Genomic DNA, 23,761 nt, shown 5'->3' on the forward strand with positions numbered 1-23,761 from the left:
GGGGCGGGGCACATGACGAAGCCCCGCCCCCGCTTCCGGCCACCCCGCTTCCAGCCCTCATTCAGCCAGGAGAAGGCAGGAGAAGTTGCTTCCTCCCTGCCTCTCCCCACCCCTGCCTGCCTTGGCGGGGCTTCCTCGCACTCCCGTCGGCCTTGCAGGTCCACCGCCGGGCCCCTGATGTCAGGGGGTGTGGCATATGCTAATGAGTTATGCTAATGAGTCCCCCTAGCTCTTTTTCTACGAAATGACTCCTGATCATAAATATCTGACTCAGTTTATAATGGTATAAACGAAGTGAAGACTTGATGTAGTTAAGCTGGTGGGATGATCTCCTCTCTTGGGTTTTTAGTCAGTAGTGGGTATCTTGCTTTATCCTATAAATGTAGTTTTCCCTTCCTTTTTCTGTTGTAGTTTTGTAGTGTTATAAAAAATGCAATAAAAAATCCCCTTCGGGGGATTAAAAAAAAGAATTAAAAATAAAAGGGGATAAAATATAAGAATCAATAATTTCCTTAGAAATTGATAAAGCTGCCTTTATACTAAGGTGTCAAAACATACCAGATAATGTGGGGGAAAATTTAAAAGAAGTGGCCCAGAGTTTAGCAGATCAATTAGATGTAGGAACAAAAGAAGAGATTTCATCAGAAATAGAGACAACCTACAGAAGGAACTCTTTCTACACGAGAAAACACAAGATCCCAAGAGAAGTTCATATAAAATTCTATAAAAAAGAAACAAAAGATAGAATACCTAGAGAGGCAAATCAAAATAAAGTTACCATACAAAATGCAGAGATTAGATTCTTGAAAGAAATTCCCTGGAGAGTGAGGGAAAAAAGACAAAATTATTTTATCTTGACTGATCTCTTAAGAGCTAACGATATTCAATACAGATGGTTAATACCAGAAGGGGTGTTATTTGAACATGGAGGTAAAAGGCCAAGAATTTATTCAATCTTTAAAGTTGAAAACTTTCTTGAAAGATATGGAGAAGCTTTAGGATTGCAGAATGACGAGGAAGAAGAAAGAAAGGAAGAGACAAATCCAGAAGAAGACAAGTCAGGTCAAAAAACAGAGAAAGACAAAAAAGCCAACTCAAAAAAAGACAAGAAAAGACCAAACATCCCCTCTCAGATTTTAACCAGGTTCCAAAACAGAAATAGGGCTAGAGACTATAAAAACAAAAATGGAGCGAACTAAAAAATTCCAGATTCTCTCTATAAATGGAAATGGGTTGAACAGCCCCCCCAAAAGAAGAAAAACTTATCACCAAATTGCAAAACTACAAGCAGACATAGTATGTCTGCAAGAAACTCATATTAAAAAGATGATGCAAAATACTTAATAAACAAAAAATTAGGCATTTTCTTTATAGCCTCAGATGAAAAAAGAAAAGAGGGGTAATAATTTACGCTAGAGATTACCTACATCCAGAATTAATTCATACATCAAATGATGGAAGAATGGTGGCCATTGTAGTAACTAGACAAGGAGTAGAATCTCTAATTATAAACATATATGCACAAAACAAAAATCAAGATAACTTCTTGAAAGAAGTAAGAAACGTGTTAACAATAAAAGATTGTGGAAATGTATGTATTATAGGCAATTATAATGCTGTTTTTGATAAAGAAATGGATAGCAAAAATCCAAAGAACATTAGAAGATCAGGAGCGGTCTTAACTAAAACTTTTTTGCAAATTGCTGAAGAATATAGCCTTAGATGCTTGGAGAACCAGGAATATCAATAAGGAAGATTGTACATTCTATTTGGCAAGACACAATTCCTGGTCGAGAATAGATATGGCTTGGATATCTTTAACAATGTTAGCTGATTTAATAGAAGCCGAGATTTTGCCTAATACATTTGCGGATCACAATCCTATATTACTTGCATTTAAAGACATACAAAAGAAAACTAGATGGACAATGAACACAGGTCTGCTTTGAGATCAAAAATTTATAAAGAAACCCAAAATAGAAATCCAAGAGTTCTTTAAAAGAAATATACAACTGGACATAACACATATAATATGGGACACGTTTAAAGCATATATTAGAGAATGGTTTATCAATGGGTTTATCAATGGGGTACCACAGGGATCAGTACTTGGTCCACTGCTTTTTAACTTGTTCATTAATGATTTGGAGTTGGGAGTAAGCAGTGAAGTGGCTAAATTTGCGGATGATACGAAGTTGTTCAGGGTGGTGAAAACCAGTGAGGATTGTGAGGCACTCCAAAGGGATCTGTCAAAGATGGGCAAGTGGGCGTCAACATGGCAAATGGGGTTCAATGTGGCCAAGTGCAAGGTGATGCACATTGGAGCCAAAAATCCTAAATATAAATACACATTGATGGGGTCTGAACTGGCAGAGACAGATCAAGAGAGAGATCTTGGAGTTGTAGTAGATAACTCACTGAAAATGTCGAGACAGTGTGTGACTGCAATAAAGAAGGCAAATGCTATGCTGGGGATTATTAGGAAGGGTATTGAAAACAGATCAGCCAATATAATAATGCCCCTATATAAATCAATGGTGAGACCTCATTTGGAATACTGTGTGCAATTCTGGTCACCACACCTTAAAAAGGATATTATAGCTTTGGAAAAAGTGCAGAAAAGGGCAACTCGAATGATAAAAGGGTTGGAACACTTTCCCTATGAGGAAAGGTTAAAGCGCTTAGGGCTCTTTAGCTTGGAGAAAAGACGACTGAGGGGTGACATGATCGAGGTTTATAAGATTATGCATGGGAAAGAGCAGGTAAAGAAAGAGGTACTTTTCTCCCTTTCTCACAATACAAGAACCCGTGGGCACTCCATGAAATTGCTGAGCGGTCGGGTTAGAACGGATAAAAGGAAGTACTTCTTCACCCAAAGAGTGATTAACACTTGGAATTCACTGCCACAGGAAGTGGTGGCGGCTACAAGCATGGACGGCTTCAAAAGGGAATTAGATAAGCATATGGAGCAGAGGTCCATCAGTGGCTATTAGCCACAAGGTATAGATAGGGACTCTGGGGCAAGTGATGCTCTGTCATCTTGGTGCTTGGGGGGGGGTCAACAGTGGGAGGGCTTCTAATGTCCTGGCCCCACTGGTGGACCTCCTGATGGCACTGGTATTTCTGGCCACTGTGTGACACAGAGTGTTGGACTGGATGGGCCTTTGGCCTGATAGCTAAAAATATAGAATACGCCAAATTATATTATTTTGAAAATGCTAACAAACCCTCATGATGGTTATCTTACTAAATCAGAAAAAAAGAGAAAAAGGCAATTATAGCCCTAAAAAATGAAAAAGATGAGGAAAAATATAGAATCCAAGACTTGAAAAATATTGTCAAAATTTTTTATAAAAATTTATATAATCAAAATAAGGAAAGTGTGAGCCAAATCAAAGAATATTTACTAAAGAGAAACATACACAAATTTAATGAAAACCAGAAACAAATCTTAAACGACCCAATCATGATCTGTGAAATTGTAGAAGCGATAAAGAAACAAAAGAAAACTCCTGGTCCAGATGGTCTGCCGATAGAAATTTATCAGGTATTTGAAGACCAGATAATTCTCCCATTAAAAGAAGTATTACAAGATGTAAGCAAATTGGGCAAACTCCCAGACTCCTGGAATCAGGCAATTATTACACTAATACCTAAACCGAACACAGAGAGAAATCAAATTCAAAACTACAGTCCTATATCATTATTAAACATGGATTATAAAATATTTGGTAGCATTTTAGTAGCCAGATTGAAAAAAGTTCTGGTACAAACTATTCACCAAGACCAGACAGGCTTCCTTCCAAAAAGACATATGAAAGACAATATTAGCACCATTGAATATTACAAGATTCACCCAGAAAAACAACTAATACTAATGTTTCTAGATGCTGAAAAAGCTTTCAATAACTTATCCTGGGAATTTCTTCTGCAAAAACTCGATATTTGGGATTGTGGAACAAACTTTCAAACTATGGTTAGAGCAATCTATAAAGAACAACATGCGCAGATCATTATAAATGGAGACATGACACAAAATATAGAGATCCAGAAAGGTATGAGACAGGGATGCCCCCTTTCATCGTTACTATTCATATTTCAATTGGAAACGTTAAACGATTTGGTGAGAGAGAATTAGCTGATACAAGGTCTTAAAAGGAGAAGAATTCAAACTGTTAGCATTTGCAGATGATCTTGTATTTATAATGGAGAACCCTAAAGATTCCATCACTCAGTTATTGGATTTAAATCAAGAATATGGCCTAGTCGCTGGTCTCAAAGTTAATCTCAAAAAGATTAAACTGCTAACTAAAAACTGCCCTCCAGACACGATATATGAAATTCAAAAAATATGCTCCATGGAGATAGCCAAAAAAGTTAGATATTTAGGTATTATTTTTAACAGAAATAGCAATTTAATAGAAGACAATTATAACAAATTACTAGTTGAAATTTAAAAAGACCTGAATAAATGGAAAAATCTACAGCTCTCACTCATAGAAAGAATAGCCACAGTAAAAATGAACATACTTCCAAGATTTCTATTTCTAGCTCAAAGTATCCCAATTTAAAAGAGATCTCAATTTTTCTTAGATTTAGATAAGATTACCAGACAATTTATTTGGCACTCTAAAAAAGCCAGAATAAAATGGAAGCTACAGTGGGGGAAAGGAAGAGGAGGATTTGGTGTCTCGAACTGGAAACTTTAGGAAACTATACTATCAAGCAGCCACATTATGTTGGATCAAAGATTGGATACAATTGGAAAATGTTAGAAGTTTGAAACTAGAACGACATGATCTATGCATGGGGTGGCATGCATATGTCTAGTATGGGAAAGATAAAATTCATTCCAATTTCCATCATCATATAATAAGGGGAGCATTAGTAAAAACTTGGAACATTTCTCCTGAGCCCGTTTGCAGGGAGGGCGGGGTATAAATGTCATAAAATAAATAAATAATAAATAAATAAAAGAGAGATACTATACAAAAATTCCAAAATGGGTTTCATAGAATCATAGAATGTTAGAGTTGGAAGGGATCTTGCACGTCATCTAGTCCAACCCCCTGCACTCTGCAGGAGCATAGCTGAAAGATACCCCTACATGCCTACAACATACCCGAAAGATGGTCATCCAGCCTCCGCTTGAAAACATACAGCAAAGGAGCATCCATCACCTCCCAAGGCAGACTGTTCCACTGCTCAACCACTCTTACAGTTAGGAAGTTTCTCCTGATATTTAGCCGGTAACGACTCCCTTGTAATTTCCACCCATTAGATCTAGTCTTGCAATCCGGAGCAAGAGAGAATAGATCTGCTCCATCTTCTACATGACAGCCCTTCAAATACTTGAAGACTGCAATCATGTCCCCTCTAAGCCTTTTCTTTCCCAGGCTACCCAACTCTTTCAGCCTTTCCTCATAAGAGTTGGAGTCCAACCCTCTCACCATCCTGGTTGCCCTCTTCTGGACACGCTCGAGCTTGTCAACATCCTAGCCCACACTTAACCAGCTTATCCTCAAGGATATAACGAGAAACTTCGTCAAATGCTTTATAGAAATCTAGATAAACTACATCCACAGCATTGCCAGAGTCAACCATTTTGGTAACTCTGTCAAAAAAGGAGATAAGGTTGGTCTGGCATGACTTATTCTTGATAAACCCACGCTGGCTACTACCAATTAACTCCATTTAAACCAATTAAAACCATCTCTAATCACAAAAAGTAACAGAGAAAGTTATGAAGTATTATTAGATAAGAATAATGAATTAAAAACAGAGGAGAAACTTTTGTTGCACCATAATATTCAACTATTCTGGCGGCAAAATTTACAATTAAAATCTAGATATAGTAAAGATGTGATACATGGTTTTGAATGTAATGAAAATGAGCTGAATAAGATTAGGCTTTCCTCAAATGATAAAATTATTCAGAAATTGTATAATTTTTTATTAGAGGAGTATATGTTAGATGAAGCACTTAAACCTTTAATGATTTCTTGGATGAGGGATATAGGCCACAACTTAGATATAGACGCCTGGTCAAAAATTTGGAAAACAACCAAATTCATGAGGGCCATATCATATAAAGAAAATATTCTCAAGTTGTTTCATAGATGGTATTGGCCCCCAGAAAAAATAGCAAGATGCTATAAAAATAGTTTGAACAAATGCTGGAAATGTAAAGTTAATGTTGGTACATTATATCACATATGGTGGTGGTGTGTTAAAATAAAAAAATGCTGGTGAAAGGTACAGAAAATAATCTTGGAAATTGTTAATGTAAACCTAAGATTAGATCCAGATTGTTATTTACTTAATGTGATCCCTGAAGACGTTAAATTTCAGGATATGTATTTAATGATATTGATAATAACATCTGCTAGAATTTTATTGGCAAGATATTGGAAATCAGAGAAAACTCCCAGTAGGGAAGAATTAACTTATAGACTGTTGAATTTAGCAGAGATAGACAAGCTGAGTTTAATAATGCAAGGCAAGGATGAAGAAATGTATATGAAAAGATGGTCGAGAGTCTATAAATGGATAAACTATGATGTAGAATGATAGACTCACAATGTAGGAAAATTACGGAGATTTATGTCTGTGTACTTGTAAAACTAATAAATAAATGTTTAAAAAAAGGTAAGACCTGGCAACCATAGTGGACGCTGATGGAATTTCTTAATTCTTTCTCCTCTGATTTTCTGCACTAAAATTGATTCACCCTGTGTGTGTGTGTGTGTGTGGGGAATAATTTCTTTGAAAAGAATTTCTGGATTGAAAAGGGTTAAGAAGACCCTCTCCCTCTATTTAGTGATCCAGGTTTCAACTCCTAAGGTTGCTGCTGCTGCTAGTGCAAAAACATAAAGTTCAACAATTAAAAAATCTTCAAATATATTAGTAGCAGACACCAGCCAGGGAGACAGTGGGGCCATTGGATAACCAAGGGGTTAAAGGATTACTAAAAGATGACAGGGAAATGGCAGAGGAGATTAATGCATTTTTTGCCTTTTTCTTCACTGTAAAAGATGGGAGGTGCTTGACCACTTCAGAACCACCCATATCAGAAAGGGTGTTGAAAGATCTGAGCTGGATTGAGGTGACAAGAGAGGAGGTCCTACACTTGAAGGACAAATTAAAAAACTGACAAATCATGAGGCCCAGATGGCATACATCCAAGAGTTCTGAAAGAACTCCAATGTGAACTTGCGGATCTCCTGACAAAAATATGCAATATATCACTAAAATCTGCCTCTATTTCTGAGGACGAAGGTAGCTAACGTAACCCCCATCTTTTTAAAATACCAGAGGAGATATGGGAAATTACAGGCTAACATCTCTACCAGGTAAATTGATGGAATCCATTATTAAAGACAGAATTAGTAGGCACATTGATGAACAAAAACTATTGAGGCAGACTCAGCATGGATTCTGTAAAGGACAATCTTATCTCACTAATCTTTTATAGTTCTTTGAGGGGGTGAACAAACAGGTGGACAATGGTGACCCCATAGATGTTGTTTACTTAGACTTCCAGAAAGCTTTTGATAAAGTTCCTCATCAAAGGCTCCTAAGTAAACTCAGCAGTCATGGGATAAGAGGACAAGTCCTCTTGTGCATTAAAAACTTGTTAATTAACAAGAAACAGGGAATGAGTCTAAATGGGCAGTTTTCACAGTGGAAGGTGGTAAGCAGTGGGGTACCACAGGGATCAGTACTCGGTCTGGTGCTTTTTCACTTGTTCATTAATGATTTGGAGTTGGGAGTAAGCAGTGAAGTGGCTAAGGTTGCCAATAACACTAAGATGCACAGGGTGGTGAGAACCAGGGAGGACTGAGAGGTGCTCCAGAGGGATCTGTCAAGGCTGGGCGAGTGGGCGTCAATGTGGCAAATGAGGTTCAACATAGGCAAGTGCAAAGTAATGCACATTGGAGCCAAAAATCCTAACTATAAGTATACGTTGATGGGGTCTGAACTGGTGGAGACTGACCAGGAGAGAGATCTTGTAGTCGTGGTAGTTAACTCATTGAATATGTCTACCCAGTGTGCAAATCCTAGGATGGAGATTATTAGGAAGGGGGTTGAAAACAAATCAGCCAGTATCATAATGCCCCTATATAAATCAATGGTGTGGTCTCATTTGAAATATTGTGTACAGTTCTGGTCACCGACCCTCAAAAAAGATATTACAGCATTGGAAAAAGTGCAGAAAAGGGCAACTAAAATGATTAAGGTGATGGAACACCTTCCATATGAAGAAAGGTTAACGAGGTTAGGGCTCTTTAGCTTGGAGAAACGACAATTGAGGGGTGACATGACAAAGGTTTACAAAATTATGCATGGGATAGAGAAGGCAGAGAAAGAAGTATTTTTCTCCCTTTCTCACAATACAAGAACTTGTGGGCACTCAATGAAATTAATGAGCAGTAAGCTTAGAACAGATAAACGGAAGTACTTCTTCACCCAAAGAGTAACTAATTAACCGATGGAATTCATTGCCTCAAGAAGTTGTGGCAGTTACAAGCATAGACAGCTTCAAGAGGGAATTGGATAAACATATGGAGCAGAGGTCCATCAGTGACTGTTAGCCAGAAGGCATCGAAGGTATAGCCGTGGTGGCTCAGAGGTTAAGATGCTGAACTGCAGATTGGGGGTTTGGTAGCTTGGCAGTTCGAGACCCTAGTGCCACGTGATGAAGTGGCCCCAGCTCCTGCCAACCTAGCAGTTCCAAAGCAAGAAACTGCAAGCAGATAAATAGGCACCGCTTCAGTGGGGAGATAGCCACATGACCACAGAAGAGTCTTCGGACAGCACTGGCTCTTCTGCTTGGAAACGGAGATGAGCACTGCCCCCTAGAGTCAGATTTGACTGGCTTTCGAGTAAGGGAAACCTTTACATTTATAGATGGAACACTATCACTGGAGCAGTGATGCTCTGTATCATTGGTGCTTGGGGAGGGGGCAACAGCGGGAGAGCTTCTGGAGTTCTGGCCCCGCTGGTGGACCTCCTGATGGCACCTGGGTTTTGGACACTGTGTGACACAGAGTGTTGGACTGGATGGATCATTGGCCTGATCCAACATGGCTTCTCTTATATTCTTAACTGATGAGGAGCAGGGCATTTTATATTCTGTTTTCCCTGATAATACTTTCCGTTCTTGTTCAGTTCTTGTCAGTAATAATGATGCTTACAAGCAGGTGTTTGCTTTGCTTTTCAGCATCCGCTTTATAGGCCAGAATTTTCTTTCTCTCATTTTTCACGGTCTCCAGGCATCTGTGGATCTGATCCTGAGGAAAAAGCAAACATTCTGGATAAGTTTTTAAAGGTTTACTATATAAACTCATGATAAAAATAGTGTCTAACTACACGATGTGCCCAACATGTGCCTTGTCACCGCTGCATGACTGCACCCATATATGTACATCATTATAATCGTATAAAGTGATTGTTTGCTTAGCACTTTGAGGAAGAAGGAACTTCTGGTTTCACTTGCACTTCACTTCCGGCTTGCTTTTGCAACTGACTAAGTTATGAGTAGAAGACAACACTGATGCCTTTCCAGAAACATTTGAGAGGTTGGCAGAAGCACTTCAGAGGTCGGAAGAACAGTGGGATTTCATTCTGGGCCCCTTCTTGATAGGGGATGCCCAAGCAGCACTCAAGGCGGTGTCTAAGGAAGAGGGTGCCACCTATGACACAGCCAAAACCTCTATCCTAGACTGCTATTAAATCTCACCAGATGTATATCTCCAGAAGTTCTGGACCATCACCTTTAGGAGAAGTGACTGGCCCTTGACTGATGGGGAGAACAACAAAATTGACTAGGTCTTGGAACAATTCCTCCAGTTCCATCCTGAGGCCTGTAATGGGTGGCCTGCAGCAAGGCCAAGGGCCTGAAAGAGACCATCACTCTCCCTGAGAATTTTCTGGCAGCTGAGCTGCAAGATCTGGCTGAGGAATTTGCCCAACACAATGGGAGAGGAACAGGTGGACTGCTGTGTGTGTGTGTGTGAACCTGGAAGGGTCAAGGACCACTGTGACGTCCTTTCTTATTGGGGAGACTGTTTCTCCTTTAAAACACACTCTGTGTACTTGAACTTAGTAGATTTCTGCTGCCACCAGGAATTAAAAATTCCAAATCTCTCTCTTTTGGTAGAATGACCCAGTGTCTGGACACTTCAGAGGACTATGTGGCCCTGAGAAAGGACTGTTCTGATTGCTGGGATAAGTTTAAACAAATAACGATTTATTTATAAAATAACAAAATAGGTTTCTGGGTATTTTTGAACTGTTGTTGAAGAAAGAAAATATAACTGACAAGGCTTGTCGTCACACACAATCTCTCATACACCAAAACTCAACTCTGACAGGCTTATCTCTCTCTCTCTCTTATATAGCCACACAGGCTAAATTAAATTCCAACGGCTTCCTCTGTCACACAGACTCCCTCATAAAATCTCTCCACACTCCTCTCTTCAAGAACACAGAATTCCCTCATAGACATCTCTCCTCCCATACTCTCAGTCATCAGCCAATCACATCAACACTTATCTCCCTCTGTCACTCTCCTTACATTACTGCAGTCACACTAAACATTTAAAGAAACACACACACCAAAAATGGAATCATTACAGTAGCCGTGTGTGTTTACAGTAGAACAGCTAGATTCGAATTCAGTTGCACCTTAGAGACCAAACAGATTTTTGGAGATGAAGGGAGCTTTGACTCTCAAAAGCTCGTACCCCAGAAATTTTGTTGGTGTTTAAAGTGCTACTGGACTCGAATCTAGTTGGGGGGGAAATGTACACTGAGACAGAATCATCATCCAGGAAGAACAGACACCATCAACTCCTAATATAGCAAAAGGTTCTGTGTGTGTGTGTGCACGCGCATACACACACAAACACAAAACAAAATTGGAGTCCATTTAGCTTTAAGAAGATCCTTGGAGATCCAAGCTAGGGCAATTTCTGTAGTGATGCAGAGGAAAGGCATGTTGGTAAGAATCTCACACGGGGGGGTCTCCAGTCTTTTCGAGCCAGTGGGCACCTTTGGAATTCCTACAATTCCTACGGGGCAGTGGGCATAATCATAAAATGGCTGCCGCAGGCGGTACAGCCACCCACAACATTTCAGCGAGCCGGGTTATATATAAACTGTAATAGTACCTCTTCAACATTTTAGGCAGAGGCTCTGTTTAACAGGATGTCTTTCAATCTGCACGGCCAATCAGAAGCACTGCTGGGCAAAAGCCCCACCTGGCCCTGCCCACTTTCGGGTTGTTGCCAGCTCCGATTTGGGAAATACCTGGATATTATAGGAGTGGAGCCTGAGGAAGGTGGGGCTTGGGGAGGGGAGGAGCTTCAATGGGGTAGAATGCCACTGAGTCCACTGTCCAAAGAGGCCATTTTCTCCAGGTGAATTGATCTCAGTCACCTGGAGATCAGCTGTAATTCCAGGAGATCTCCATCCACCACCTGGATGCTGGCAACCCTATTTGGCAGGCAGCAGGGGGAGGTGTCAGTGGTTACCACGGCACCCACAGTCACCATGTTGGGAACCCCTGATCTAAGAATTAGATGTCGGGACAGTAAGTCTGAAAGAGGGCATGAAGCTTAAAGAAAGAATGGAAGGAGGTGAAGGTGGATGATAATTAGAGAGTTGGGACCATTTTCAAAATAGCAGCAGAGTCGCCTGTTTAAATAAAGAAAGAAAAGGGCCAGCAGAAAGAGAGAGATTAGAGATATCAGTAAGGCCACGGAGCAAGAGATGAAAAGCCAAGCGGAAACTGGATCCAGAGCACAAGTCAAAGCATTAGAGGACTTTATCAAAGAGGTTCCACTACACAGTTCTGTGTTTATTTTAAAAAGAACTTTTTTTCCCCTTTGTAAATGTGGCCTCCTCTCCCAGATTGTTTACCAAGAAGGAGAATGGCATGGAGAGAGAGAAAGAGAGAAACCCTAACCCTTTCCTCCCCTGCTGCTTTCTCACTGATAAAGGACCCTCCGGCTGCTTTTAGCCCCTCTGGAGAACACTTATTACACGTATATGTTTTCTCCCAGCAGGAGTAAAAGCAGCTATTATGGCTTTTGCTAGTGAGAAGGGCAGTATCCCTCTCTCAGACTGCTCCTCTCCTAAAGGCTGCCTTTGCAAAAGAAATAAAACTTGTTCCAAACAAATACAGAAGCTATTAATTTGGAACAGGCAAGAATGAGGAACAAGGGCTACACACAGGGATGCCAACTTCCAGGTGGGACCTGGGGATCCCCCAGACTTACAGCTCATCTCCAGACCACAGAGATCAGATCTCCTGGGGGAAATGGATGCTTCGGAGGGTGGATTCATATGACATTGTACCCCACTGAGGTCCCTGTCCTCCCCAGGCTCCATCCCCAAATCTCCAGGACTTTCCCAGCCTGGATCTGGCAACTCTACTCCCCCCATACACTGGCAAACCTACGTGGTGATTAGAAGACTGGTGAAAGGCAGGATGAAAAGATGAATGAGTGGAAGAAACATCCTCTACAAACTAAGAAGCAGAATAATCCAGACAAACAGGAGGTAAGGATAGCCAAAGTGGACAGGTAGAAGGTAAAAAGGTAAAGGTCCCCTTGCTCGAAAGCCAGTCGAATCCGACTCTAGGGTTGCGGTGCTCCTCTCCGTTTCAAAGCCGAAGAGCCAGCGCTGTCCGAAGACGTTTCCGTGGTCATGTGGCCGGCATGACTAAACACCAAGGTGCACGGAACGCTGTTACATTCCCACCGAAGTGGTCCCTATTTATCTACTTGCAATTTCTTGCTTCCGAACTGCTAGAAAGTGGTGCGTAAATAAAGGCTTTAGAGAAGAAGCAGAAGGAATCACAGAAGAAAAACAGCAATGCTTTGCCGGATCCCAAGCAACGTAACAGAGAGGATGGAGATCTCGCAAAACAAGTCTTGTTCACCCACACCCCCATGCACACCCCAATTTAGGGTTGCCAACTCTAGGTTGGGAATTTCCTGGAGATTGGAGGGTGGGGTCTAGAGAGGTGGGGTATGAAGAAGGGAGGGGCCTCAGCAGGGTATGATGTCATAGAGTCCACCTTCAAAGCAGCCATTTTCTCCATGGGAACTGATCTTGGTTATCTGGAGATCAACGGTAATAGCAGGAGACTGCCAGGTCCCAGCTAAAAGTTGACAACCCAAAAGAAAATCAGCACAGCACTGAGATTTGCAGCTTTTCAGCAGCCCTGGAGCAGGAGGGACAATGCCTTACATTCATGGGTTAATGAAGGGGGAAGCAAGGCAGAGAAGCTGAAAGGTAATGGGAGGGGCTGTGGCTCAGTGGTAGAGCATTGGCATGCAGAAGGTCCCAAGTTCAATCCCCAGTGTCTCCAGTTGAAAGATCTGGCAGTAGGTGATGTGAAAGACCTCTCTCTGCCTGAGACCCTGGAGAGCTGCCACCAGTCTGCATTAGGGTTGCCAGCCCCCAGGTCCCAGCGAGGGTTCCCCCACTTTTGGGGGCTGTGATCCGCCACAGGCCAACTGGCCAGCGGGAAAACGCCCGCCCCCAAATAGGTACATGGTTGGGCAATGTCCCCAATGTGACGGTGTCACCCAGAAGTGACATCATCACATTGGCGACGTTGCACGTGACACTCTGGTTTGGGGGCATACTATGGTTCTGAAGCAAAAAAAACCCATAGAGTTTTTGCCCAAACACCAGAGTGTCGCACGTGACATCGCCAGCGTGATGACGTCACTTCTGGGTGATGTCATCACTTCTGGGTGATGTCATCACTTCTGGGTGATGTCATCACGTCGGGACATCGCCCGACGACATCTTGTCCACCCCTGGGATACCTCCCAAATCCCCCTGCTGTGACAGCGAGGAGATCTGGCAACCCGAGTCTGAGTAGACAATACTGACTTTGATGGACCAAGGCCCTGGTCACACAGAAAATTTGCCCCATGAGAGGGACAGCTTGCCTGCAGATTAAACTGGCGCAATCATATCTCAACATCTGGGAAGCGTGGCGCTCTCCAACCCGTAGCTTCGGACCGAAAAAGCAGAGTTAAAAGATACTGGGAACCACGCAATATCTTCTGGAAAACGCGCGGCGCGTGCGGGCGTCTGATCGGGAAGCGCTGGTAGCCCGTCGCAGCCAGCGCCCATCGGCATCCCACACATGCACACAAATGCATTACTGCCGTTTTGCCTCGTTTCGTGTGATCGGCTGCCAAAGGCCCGAGCACAGAGCCTCGAGGGCGAAGCCACCGCGCGTCATTTTGCTCCGGCTCTAAAAGCCTCCCTTCCCCTGCGGATTATCCCGCTCGTGTGACCGGGGCCCAAGAGTCTGATTCAGTATAAGGCAGCTTCAGGTGTTCCTGTGTTCACACCCAAGGCAGGAGGCAGCACAGAGGAGAAAGATGCTGAGGCAGAACCAGCATATTGAATAGACATGATCAGGTCACAATTAACAGCAGGAAGATCGTGGACAGGCCAAAGTGGAGCCAGAGAAGCAGCAACAAAGACAACGTGAAGTCCTAGCTCCTAGCCATGGGTAGGCCCCACTTCCATGAAGGAATGCGAAAACAGGCTTCTGGCCCAGACTCCATGAAACAATGTGAAAACAGGCTTCCAGGTCACTGGTAAGTCCCACTTCAGGGATCTCTTTTGAATGTAGGGTTCAACATTTGTTTCTGGGCTCAAATCAAGTTGCTGGCCCTTAAAGCCCTTCACAGTTTGGGACCAGCATACCTTAACACTTGCTGACTCCCATCCAAATCTACCTGACCACCAGTGTTCCCTCTAAGCTGAGTTAGTGTGAGCTAGGTAAAGGTAAAGGTTCCCTTGCTCAAAAGCCAGTCAAATCCAACTCTAGGGTTGCGGTGCTCATCTCTGTTTCAAACCCGAAGAGCCAGTGCTGTCTGAAGACGTTTCCGTGGTCATGTGGCCAGCATGACTAAACACCAAGGCGCACGGAATGCTGTGACCTTCCCACCAAAGCGGAACCTATTTATCTACTTGCAATGTCTTGCTTTCGAACTGCTAGGTTGGCAGGAGCTGGAACTAGAGACGGGAGCTCACTCCATCTTGCGGCACACGGGTCTCGAACTGCTAAACTACTGACCTTCCACAGCCTGCGGTTCAGCGTCTTAACCACTTGAGCTGTTGGTTCAGCGTCTTAACCACTTGTTTTTTAACTCACAGTTTTTTAGCCTCCGGCTCACACATTTTTGTCTTAGCTCAGGAAGGATGGCTCCAGAGTACACTAATTTATGCAGCAGCCAAATTGCTCACTCTCAACTTTGATGCCAGTGACTCACAAAATAGAGTTTTTGCTCACAAGACTCCACGGCTTACAGGGAGCATTGCTGACCACGACTGCGTTCATGTTCTGAAGCCTTGCTTTGGGTGTGCTCGTCTATTGGGTTTAGGTGGGCCTTCTGGGTCAAGATACAAAACTATCCATCCCCAGGGATATTTGTCTGTCTATATATTTCACTTTTGGTTGGTTTTATGATGTGTTTGATAATGTTTGGCTTTTAGTGGGTAGCTGCCACGGTGGCTCTGACTGAGCAGGAAGGCAGGAGAGAAATGAATAAAATATATCCCAGGTCACTGCTCCTCACGAGTGTTATGGCGACATGTTGAGATTTGGGGCCCAGCCACTCACCCAAGCCGGCATCTCCTTCACCTCGATCTTCACATGGGCTTCTCGGTTATTGTTGACCACCCCCATCAGCAGCTCAGCATCGTGGCCCCAGATGAGAACGACGGGGTGACTGAGCCCCCGGGGCTTCCTCAGCTGCGGAGAGACAAACTTAGACTTAGGATGTGCCCCTGGAGTTTGGGAGTTATTATTATCATTGGCTTTGGCTGGAGATCCTGGAGGTTTTTTGTCAACTTCTGGGCGTGGAACAGTGGTCACAGGGGGTGGGGAGGTATTTTGCGGGGTTGTACTCGATGACCCTGGAGGTCACTTCCAGCTCTGCCCTACAATTCTGTGACTTCATCATTAGCTCACCTTTCTCACTGAGATTCAAGGTTTAGGTTTAAGGTTTATTGTATTAAGCCAGTGATGGCGAACCTTTTAGAGACCGAGTGCCCAAACTGCGACCCAAAACCCACTTATTTATCGCAAAGTGCCAACACGGCAATTTAACCTGAATACTGTTTTACTTTAGAAAAAAACAACTCATACATTAACTTAAGATGATCCAAACAAAGTAAGGAAAGCAATCCCAAATGCTTTCATTTACTTAAAATTATTTGGCAGAGAATTCAACACTTTAATAATGGTCTGGGCCTGGCTGGGGCGATGGCACGCGTGCCCACAGAGAGGGCTCTGAGTGCCACCTCTGGCACCTGTGCCATAGGTTTGTCACCACTGTATGAAGCCATTGGCCATTACAGAGAGACAGGGTGGATTACAAAATATGAAAAAGCAGTTCCATCAGGCAGCAAGGGCCTCCAATGAACAATGCAGGTGGACTAGGATTTCAGACAGTGGGAAACAAAGCAAATAAAAGAGTTGGATATGACGGATAAGTGTTCTTTTCAAAAGTCTAAAATCTGTTTCTTGTGGGTCTTGGGTCCTCCCTGCCCTGGAATGGCACTGGAATGGCTTTTCAGTAGGAATCCAGGGAGGACCTGGGTTAAGGCCCATCTGTCGTGCTGTTACCCAATGCAGTTTCTCATTACTACCAACAGCCAAAGCATAAAAATTGCTTGGGTTCATAATTTGTTGCAAGGGCACAACAACACCTGTGTACAACTTTTTGTCACCCATGGCCCAAATCTCTTGGTATTTTGAGTTTGTCGTTCCATCGCACAGTCGAGTCCGACTCTTTGCGACCCCGTGGACCAAATCACGCCAGGTATTTTGAGACAGAAATCCAAATGATATACCCTTCCAGTTAACTGAAATAGGATGCATTCCATCAGGATGTCTCTATGTCTTTGAAATCATCCCCTCTAAGTATGCACAAGGCACCTTCCTCTCCTTACAGAGGCATCCCAACTATTTTTGCATGTAAAATGTCTATCCCACCCGCAGGGTGGTTTATGGAAAGCAAAAACCTGTATCCTTTAACATATTTTAGATAGGGAAAGCTCATGTAAACCCAAAGCAGATACCCAGTCTCCAAAACCAATACCACTATAACTAGCAGCATCATAAACAACATTTTTTAAAAAAACTGCACAGTAATGTCTTATCCTGTGCATCAACCAGATCCAAGTGTCTTAACCAACCTCCAAGACCCCTGGGTGTTGCCACCTGGGTTAGTTGCCCCGAGTTCTATGCTGTTGAGAAGCAGATTTCTCCCCTGCTTCCCCACAACGTTGTGGTGCGTTTGTGCCCCTCCAAGGCTGTTCTCCAACCCTGCTTTACTCTGAAGTTTTGGGAGAGACCACAGCATTGCCTGGAGGGCTGCCGTGTGGGTGGGAAACTTTGGGTCTTCCCGGTCCTGCCCACACAGCAGCCATTTCCCCTGCAACATCCGTGTCCTTGCCACCAGGGCTTTGTATCCATATACTGTTATACCTACGCAAGCCTGTGCCTGTGTGGCAAGCGATACGATTGCCTGTCAGACCCTCTCTGTAAGGAGGTTCTGCAAGGCTTGTGCCTTTAAAATAGGGTTGCCAACTTCCAGGTGGGGCCCAGAGTTCTTTTGGAATGACAACTGATCACCAGGCTACAGAGATCAGTTCCTCTGGAGGAGGAGGAGGGGAGGAGAAGAAGAAAAGAAGAAGAGGAGGAGGACAGAAGGAGGAGAGATTGGATTTATATCCCACCCTTCACTACCTGAAGGAGTCTCAGAGTGACTTACAATCTCCTTTCCCTTCCCCCCCCCCACGACAGATACCCTGTGAGGTAGGTGGGGCTGAGAGAGCTCCTTCGAGAACTGCCCTTGAAAGAACAGCTCTGAAAAAACTCATGACTGACCCAAGGTCACACCAGCAGCTGCATGTGGAGGAGTGGGGAGTCAAACCTGGTTCTCCCAGATTAGAGTCCGCACTCTTAACCACTACACCAAACTGGCGCTCATGAACATGCTTGCTTTGGAGGGTGGGCTCTATGGCATCATACTCCACTGAGGTCTCTGCCCTCCTCAGGCTCCATCCCCAAATCTCCAGGGATTTCCCACCCCAGAGTTGGCAACCCTACCTTAAAAGAACTTTGTTGTGTATGAAAATCTGATCGATCTCTGATATTAAAGCCAGCCTCCACATACACACACATCCCATCCATCTGAGAGAACCAGTGTGGTGTAGTGGTTAGGGTGTCAGACTAAGATCGGGGGGAACCAGGCTGGAATCCCTACTCTGCCACGGAGGCATGCTGGGTCACCTTGGGCCAATAATTATAATTATCGTATGGCATTGTGTGTGTAGAATAGCCAGGAGATCTTAAGATTGTCCGGCAGCCAGAAGTTCTAGCTCTTGGTAGTGTTATGCACCACTAGGTGGCGAGCTAGACTTGTTTTTAAGGCAAGAGACGTTTCAGAGGTGGTTTGCCATTGCCTGCCCCAACGTCCTGGCCCTGGTGCTCCTTGGAGGTCGTCCTTCCAAATACTAGCCAAGGCCGACCCTGCTTAGCTTCCGAGATCTGACGGTATCGAGCTAGCCTGGGTTATCCAGGTCAGGGCACCTTGGGCCAGCCACCCACTCTCAGCCTAACCTACCTGGCAGGGCTGTTGTGAGGACGGAATGGAGGAGAGGAGAATGATGTAAGCCACCTGGGCTCCCCTTTGGGGAGAAAGGTGGGGGTATAAATGGAGTAAATGTAATTAATTTTATTTTCAGGTCATGGGGCTTCCAGGCATGCTTGGGCCCCAGCAGCCCGTGCTTCTGAAAGGCAAGTGCTGCCAAAAGCGCCGCTGCCCATGTGCCACTAAGTTTCGTCATGCCACAGGGCCGGCCCTACCCTTCAGCGGAGCAAGGTGCCCCGCTGCCAGCCACAGATCTGGCACACTGTCCAAGGGCCTTCATTATCAGTGATTTAATTCATTGCTATATTTATTTTTTTTCTTGGTGAAAGGAGAGGGATGTAATTTTGGATTTTTCTGCCTCAGGAAACAAAACTTTCTTGGGCCCACATGTCTTCAGTAACAACTGTCCCTGCCTCTGCAAGTCTGCCTGCTGCCTTCTCCTGAACTGCTCTGCTGGCACAGGTGGAAAAGGAGCTGTCTGGAAGAAAGAGGAAGATTGTAGGCTGCATTTGAGAACCTTTCGTGAGACAAAGAGCCCCCAAGGAACGGCACAGGGGAAATAGCTTGGCTTCCCCATGCTTACGGGAGACATCAGTGCCTTCTTTAGCACTGCACCAGTCCCCATCCTCTTCTCAGACCTATTTGCATGCCTAGACAGAAAAGGGGACCCTCGATGGATGTCTATCCAAAAGCAAAAAATAACCACCAAGTATATACTACATGCTACACTTCAGCAGTCATCTGATAATAACCAGAACGAGGAAAAACTTCTCTAAAGATTGCTTTATAGACAGTCATCGGTTCTGAACAATATTGAGAGATACTTCTCTTGCGACTTTGAGGAAGAATCGCCAAAACGTGCTGTAAATCTAGGAGGCACGTCACTGGATTCTGCTGGATTCTCTGAGAGTAATTTTTCTCCAGTTGAGAATCTCTATGGACTGGTGCGTCTTTCAGCACTTGTGCGCTTTTTTGTACTGTTGTTTAACTTCTGAGGCATTTGTGGCCACAAGCCGTTGCTTCATATGGTCACCGTTCGGTGGAACTTGCTATAAATTATTTTCAAATTCGATTGAGTATTTCACTGTATGGAAACACTTAGAAATGAAAATTATTCGAGGAAATTGTAAAATTAATCATAAAATTAATTTTGAGATTGATCGATTGATGGCTAAAGTATAGGGTGTAGTATCTACTTGGTAGTTATTTTTTGCTGTTTGCACACCCAGCAAGTAACACCCTCTCACACTGAGAGAAGGGGCAAAGATTGTTAATAGGGCCTGGTAAGCACAACAGGACTTGTGGAAGCAGAAGGCAGAAGCGAGGAGCCCAAAGGAGGAGGCAGCCGGCTGGGCAAAGCCTTCTGGGATGGGAAATTGGGTGTGGTGTTTGCTCACCATCTTGATGGCTCCATTTTCGTACACATCTCTGTCTTTCCAGGAGCGCATTTAGCTAATAAGTCAATAAAGATCCCAGTTCACAGAATGTAAGGGGCAGGGTGGTGGGGGTATAAGACCAGTCAAATGGATTCTTTTACAGAACATAGGGAACGGCAAGTAAAGGAGGAACTGGCTGGAAAAGGAGGGTCTTTTTACCTGGTCAGCGGCGCCCTGGTCATCTGTGATGTCGAAGAGGACAGCCCGTGCCCCTCTCTCCCCCGCCAGTTTAGCCTGTCCAAACAGAACAAAAGGGAGGGTTTCGTGAGCCGGGCCCTCTTCTGCCGGGTTTCCTGCCGGGCCCTCTTCTGCCGGATCATGGCCTGCCTCGGCCGCAGCCCCACTCATCCTCTTGGTCAGCCTCAGGTTGCTAGTCCTCAGTGTTCCTTCTTTGCTATCATCTCTCTTGTGGTCATACCCTCGCACCTATTTTATGTCATCCTTCCATTCAGCATAAGGTCATCTGCTGTTGCCCCTCCCCAAGTTCTCATTCTCTCATTTCTTTTCCCCTGCGGGAAGACCAGCCCCTTATGAAGCAGAAGTATCCGGCTGGGCACCACTGAGGACAGAACACTGTGCTGACCCAACAAGTTCTGACCCAGCAAGGCAGCTGCTCATAGCCTGAATTGCTCCATAGATACAGTAGACCTTGGCAGGGGTCATTCCCTGCAGGAGCACACAGGAGCGGAGCTCTGGCAGTAAAGAGCCCAGGGGGTGGGCACATGCAACAAGCCCCACCCCCTGCTCCCAGCAGCCCTCAGTCAGAGCAAGACGCAGCCAGGTCGCCCCCCGGTCCAAAACAGTCCAGTGGTACCTTTAAGACCAAGTTTTATTCAGGTACAAGCTCTCCCTCTGTGAGGGACAGATCTACACGTCCCCCCCCCCAATAACTAGCAATCCAAAACAGTCCAGTGGAGCCTGAGCGGTGGGTGTTGCCTTCTGACACACTTTCGGTGATGTCAGGGGGTGTGGCACATGTGAATAAGTTATGCTAATATGCTAATAAGCTCCTGCACCTCTTTTTCTATGAAATGACCCCTGGACCTTGGAATTAGGGTTGCCAACTCTGGGCTGGAAAATTCCTGAAGAACTGGGGGTGAAGCCCAGGGGAGGGTGGAGTCTGGTGTCGGGAGGGAGCTCAGTGTGAGCAGGATGCCATAGATCTGCCCTCTGATGCTTCCGTTCCCAACTCAGCTGCCCTGCTGTAGTCACTGTTTGTCCGCACTGTATTTTATGCTACTGGAGTTGACAGGATGGGTTCCCGGCAGATGCCCCCCTGCCAGCAGTAGCAGAGTGTGGTACCTTTTGGGGAAGGGGCCAGACGTTAGTGGCAGAACGCACACAGAAAGTCTCAGGTTCAATCCTGGGTCATCCTGGTTCAAAAGGATTCCAGGTAGCCTGTGGTGGGGCAGACTTCTGGTTTGCTGGTCAGAGTGACTCTGATTAAGGCGGCTTGGTTTGTTTGCAGGATTTACTGTCTCCTCCTCCTCCTCGCTGCAATGTTAGGGCGTAGAGTCACAGAATCATAGAAACATAGAGTTGGAAGGGACCTCCAGGGTCATCTAGTCCAACCCCCTGCACAATGCAGGAAATTCCCAAATACCTCCCCCCCACACACACCCAGTGACCAGTGTTCCCTCTAAGCTGAGTTAGTGTGAGCTAGCTCACAGTTTAATAGCCTCCGGCTCACACATTGTTTGTCTTAGCTCAGGAAGGTTGGCTCTAGAGCAAACTGATTCATGCAGGAGCCAAATCGCTCGCTCACAACTTTAACGTCGATAGCTCACAAAGTAGAATTTTTGCTCACAAGACTCCACAGCTTAGAGGGAACATTGGCAGTGACCACTGTTCCATGCCCAGGAGATGACCAAAAAACCCCCTCCTTATTTGCTTCCTGACCCCAAAGTGGCAATCAGCATTTCCCTGGGTGTGTAAAAAAAGGCCACAAGAACTAAGCACTGAGGGAACCCTTCCTGCCCTCCCTTCTCATGATCCGCCTAAGTTCACAGAATCCGCATTGCGGTCAGATGGCCATCTAGAAGGAGAGCCCACCACCTCCCGAGGAAGCCTGTTCCACTGAGGAACCGCTCTAACTGTCAGGAAGTTCTTCCTAATGTTTAGCCGAAAAGTCTTCTGGTTTATAAGCAGGCCTGGTCAAGCCAACAAGACCAAAATGAATTGCATCCAGATCTGTCTCTGCAGGGTTTCTTTCCGGGGGAATGTGCCAGAATGGAGTTCCGGACCCTCTTTGACAAAATTCTTTTTAAAATGTTTAAAAGTTCATGAGTTTTCAGTATACAGATTTAAAACTTCATTTCCCTCTTGAGAGTTCCGGCACCTCTCGGTGTCCCTGTTTCTCAATAGCCTCCTGGTTCCCCAGGTCAATTGGTAGTAGTGCCAAGGTGGGCAAATTTCAGGCCAGGGGCTGCATCCAACCCCCAGAAGGTAAAGGCACGTGGCCAAATGCATCGTCTCCTGATTTTGCTACTGCGTGGAGCCAGGGAACTGCTTGCCCTCTGCTGCTAGGTCACCCCGGCCATGAGTCCAGCTGCCCGACGAGACTGCAAAATAAAGTCCAGGAAGAGGGCATTTGGTGAGTATTCTGCAGCCAGTTGTTGGCTCTGACATTCTGTCTGTCTGTCTCTCTCTATCTCTCTATCTATCTATCATCTGTCTGTCTTCTTCTTCTTCATCATCATCATCACCGTCATCATCTATCTTTCTTGTTGCCTCCTGGTTCAAAAAATCGTAAATGGCCTCATCACCTGCTTGAATTTAATTGGTTCAAGGCCACCTCCAGCCCTTTTGGAACTGTGTGGCTGCAGTTCTCGAGCTGTGTCTTCCAGAGCGGCTCCCTTTCAAGTCTGCAAGCTTTACACTCTCCCTTTACACAATGAACTCCACGACAGGGAAAAGAATCCACTAGAGTGACTCTGGTTAAGGGAGCGTTGTTTGTTTGCCGGATCTGCCGTCTCCCCCTCCTCCTCCTCCTCCTCCTCCTCCTTGCAATGTTAGGGCTGAGCCCGATGGCAACTGACACATGGCAAGAGAAGCAGAGGAAGCAGTCCAGTTCTGCTCTGACGCTACAGAGTGCAGGACAACTGGGAGGAAACTGTGCCGCCTGCCCCTTGCTCAGGCAGGGTGCCATGTGCCCCCCCACCCCCACCGCTCACTCACTCTTGGCCCAGCAGCCAACGAGCTGTTTGGGCTCCCCAATCCCCTCCCCTTCGGCCCAGCCCAGCCTGTTGGAACAAGGCCCTGCTGTGTGTTCCTCGCTATACGAGGCAGCTGTGCCACCAAAGCGCAGCAGTGTGCACGTCCCTCCCCCCTCCCCCGTCCACCTTAAATTCCCTTCCCCACCCCTTCCGCCCTGGCCTGCTGGCTCCCCTGCCTGCCTCCCCCGCACCCCATTGGCACTGGATCCCGGCCAGGACCATGCCCCAAAGCTACCCGCTGGCTCCACTTCAAAGTCCTGGATGGGAACCACAGCCTGGCCTCACCACAGCCTGGAGCAGCCTGAGCTGTTCCACAAGAGCCTCTCGCCTCCTCTGAACTGCTGCCGCCGCCGCCGCCAATGCGAACAGCTTTCCAGCATGCACACGGATGGCAGCCAAGATGCAA

General features: G+C 45.2%; 1 protein-coding gene across 1 annotated transcript in view; it reads right to left on the reverse strand.

Moving 5' to 3' along the window:
• The window catches only part of LOC107112403 (tripartite motif-containing protein 7-like), a gene marked incomplete at its 3' end in the record, with an annotated part of 80,761 nt that overhangs the window by 19,450 nt on the left and 37,550 nt on the right, over positions 1 to 23,761 (reverse strand). Inside the window, exons 3-5 of the mRNA XM_015413532.1 lie at positions 20,300 to 20,374; positions 15,665 to 15,796; positions 9,198 to 9,293 (exon numbers count right to left, since the gene is read on the reverse strand). Of these exons, the coding sequence (XP_015269018.1) occupies positions 9,198 to 9,293; positions 15,665 to 15,796; positions 20,300 to 20,374 (303 nt within the window). The remainder of the gene's footprint in view (positions 1 to 9,197; positions 9,294 to 15,664; positions 15,797 to 20,299; positions 20,375 to 23,761) is intronic.

This window comes from Gekko japonicus, unplaced genomic scaffold (assembly GCF_001447785.1).
Source record: "Gekko japonicus isolate JY-2015 unplaced genomic scaffold, Gekko_japonicus_V1.1 scaffold250, whole genome shotgun sequence".
In the NCBI taxonomy this organism is placed as follows: domain Eukaryota; kingdom Metazoa; phylum Chordata; class Lepidosauria; order Squamata; family Gekkonidae; genus Gekko; species Gekko japonicus.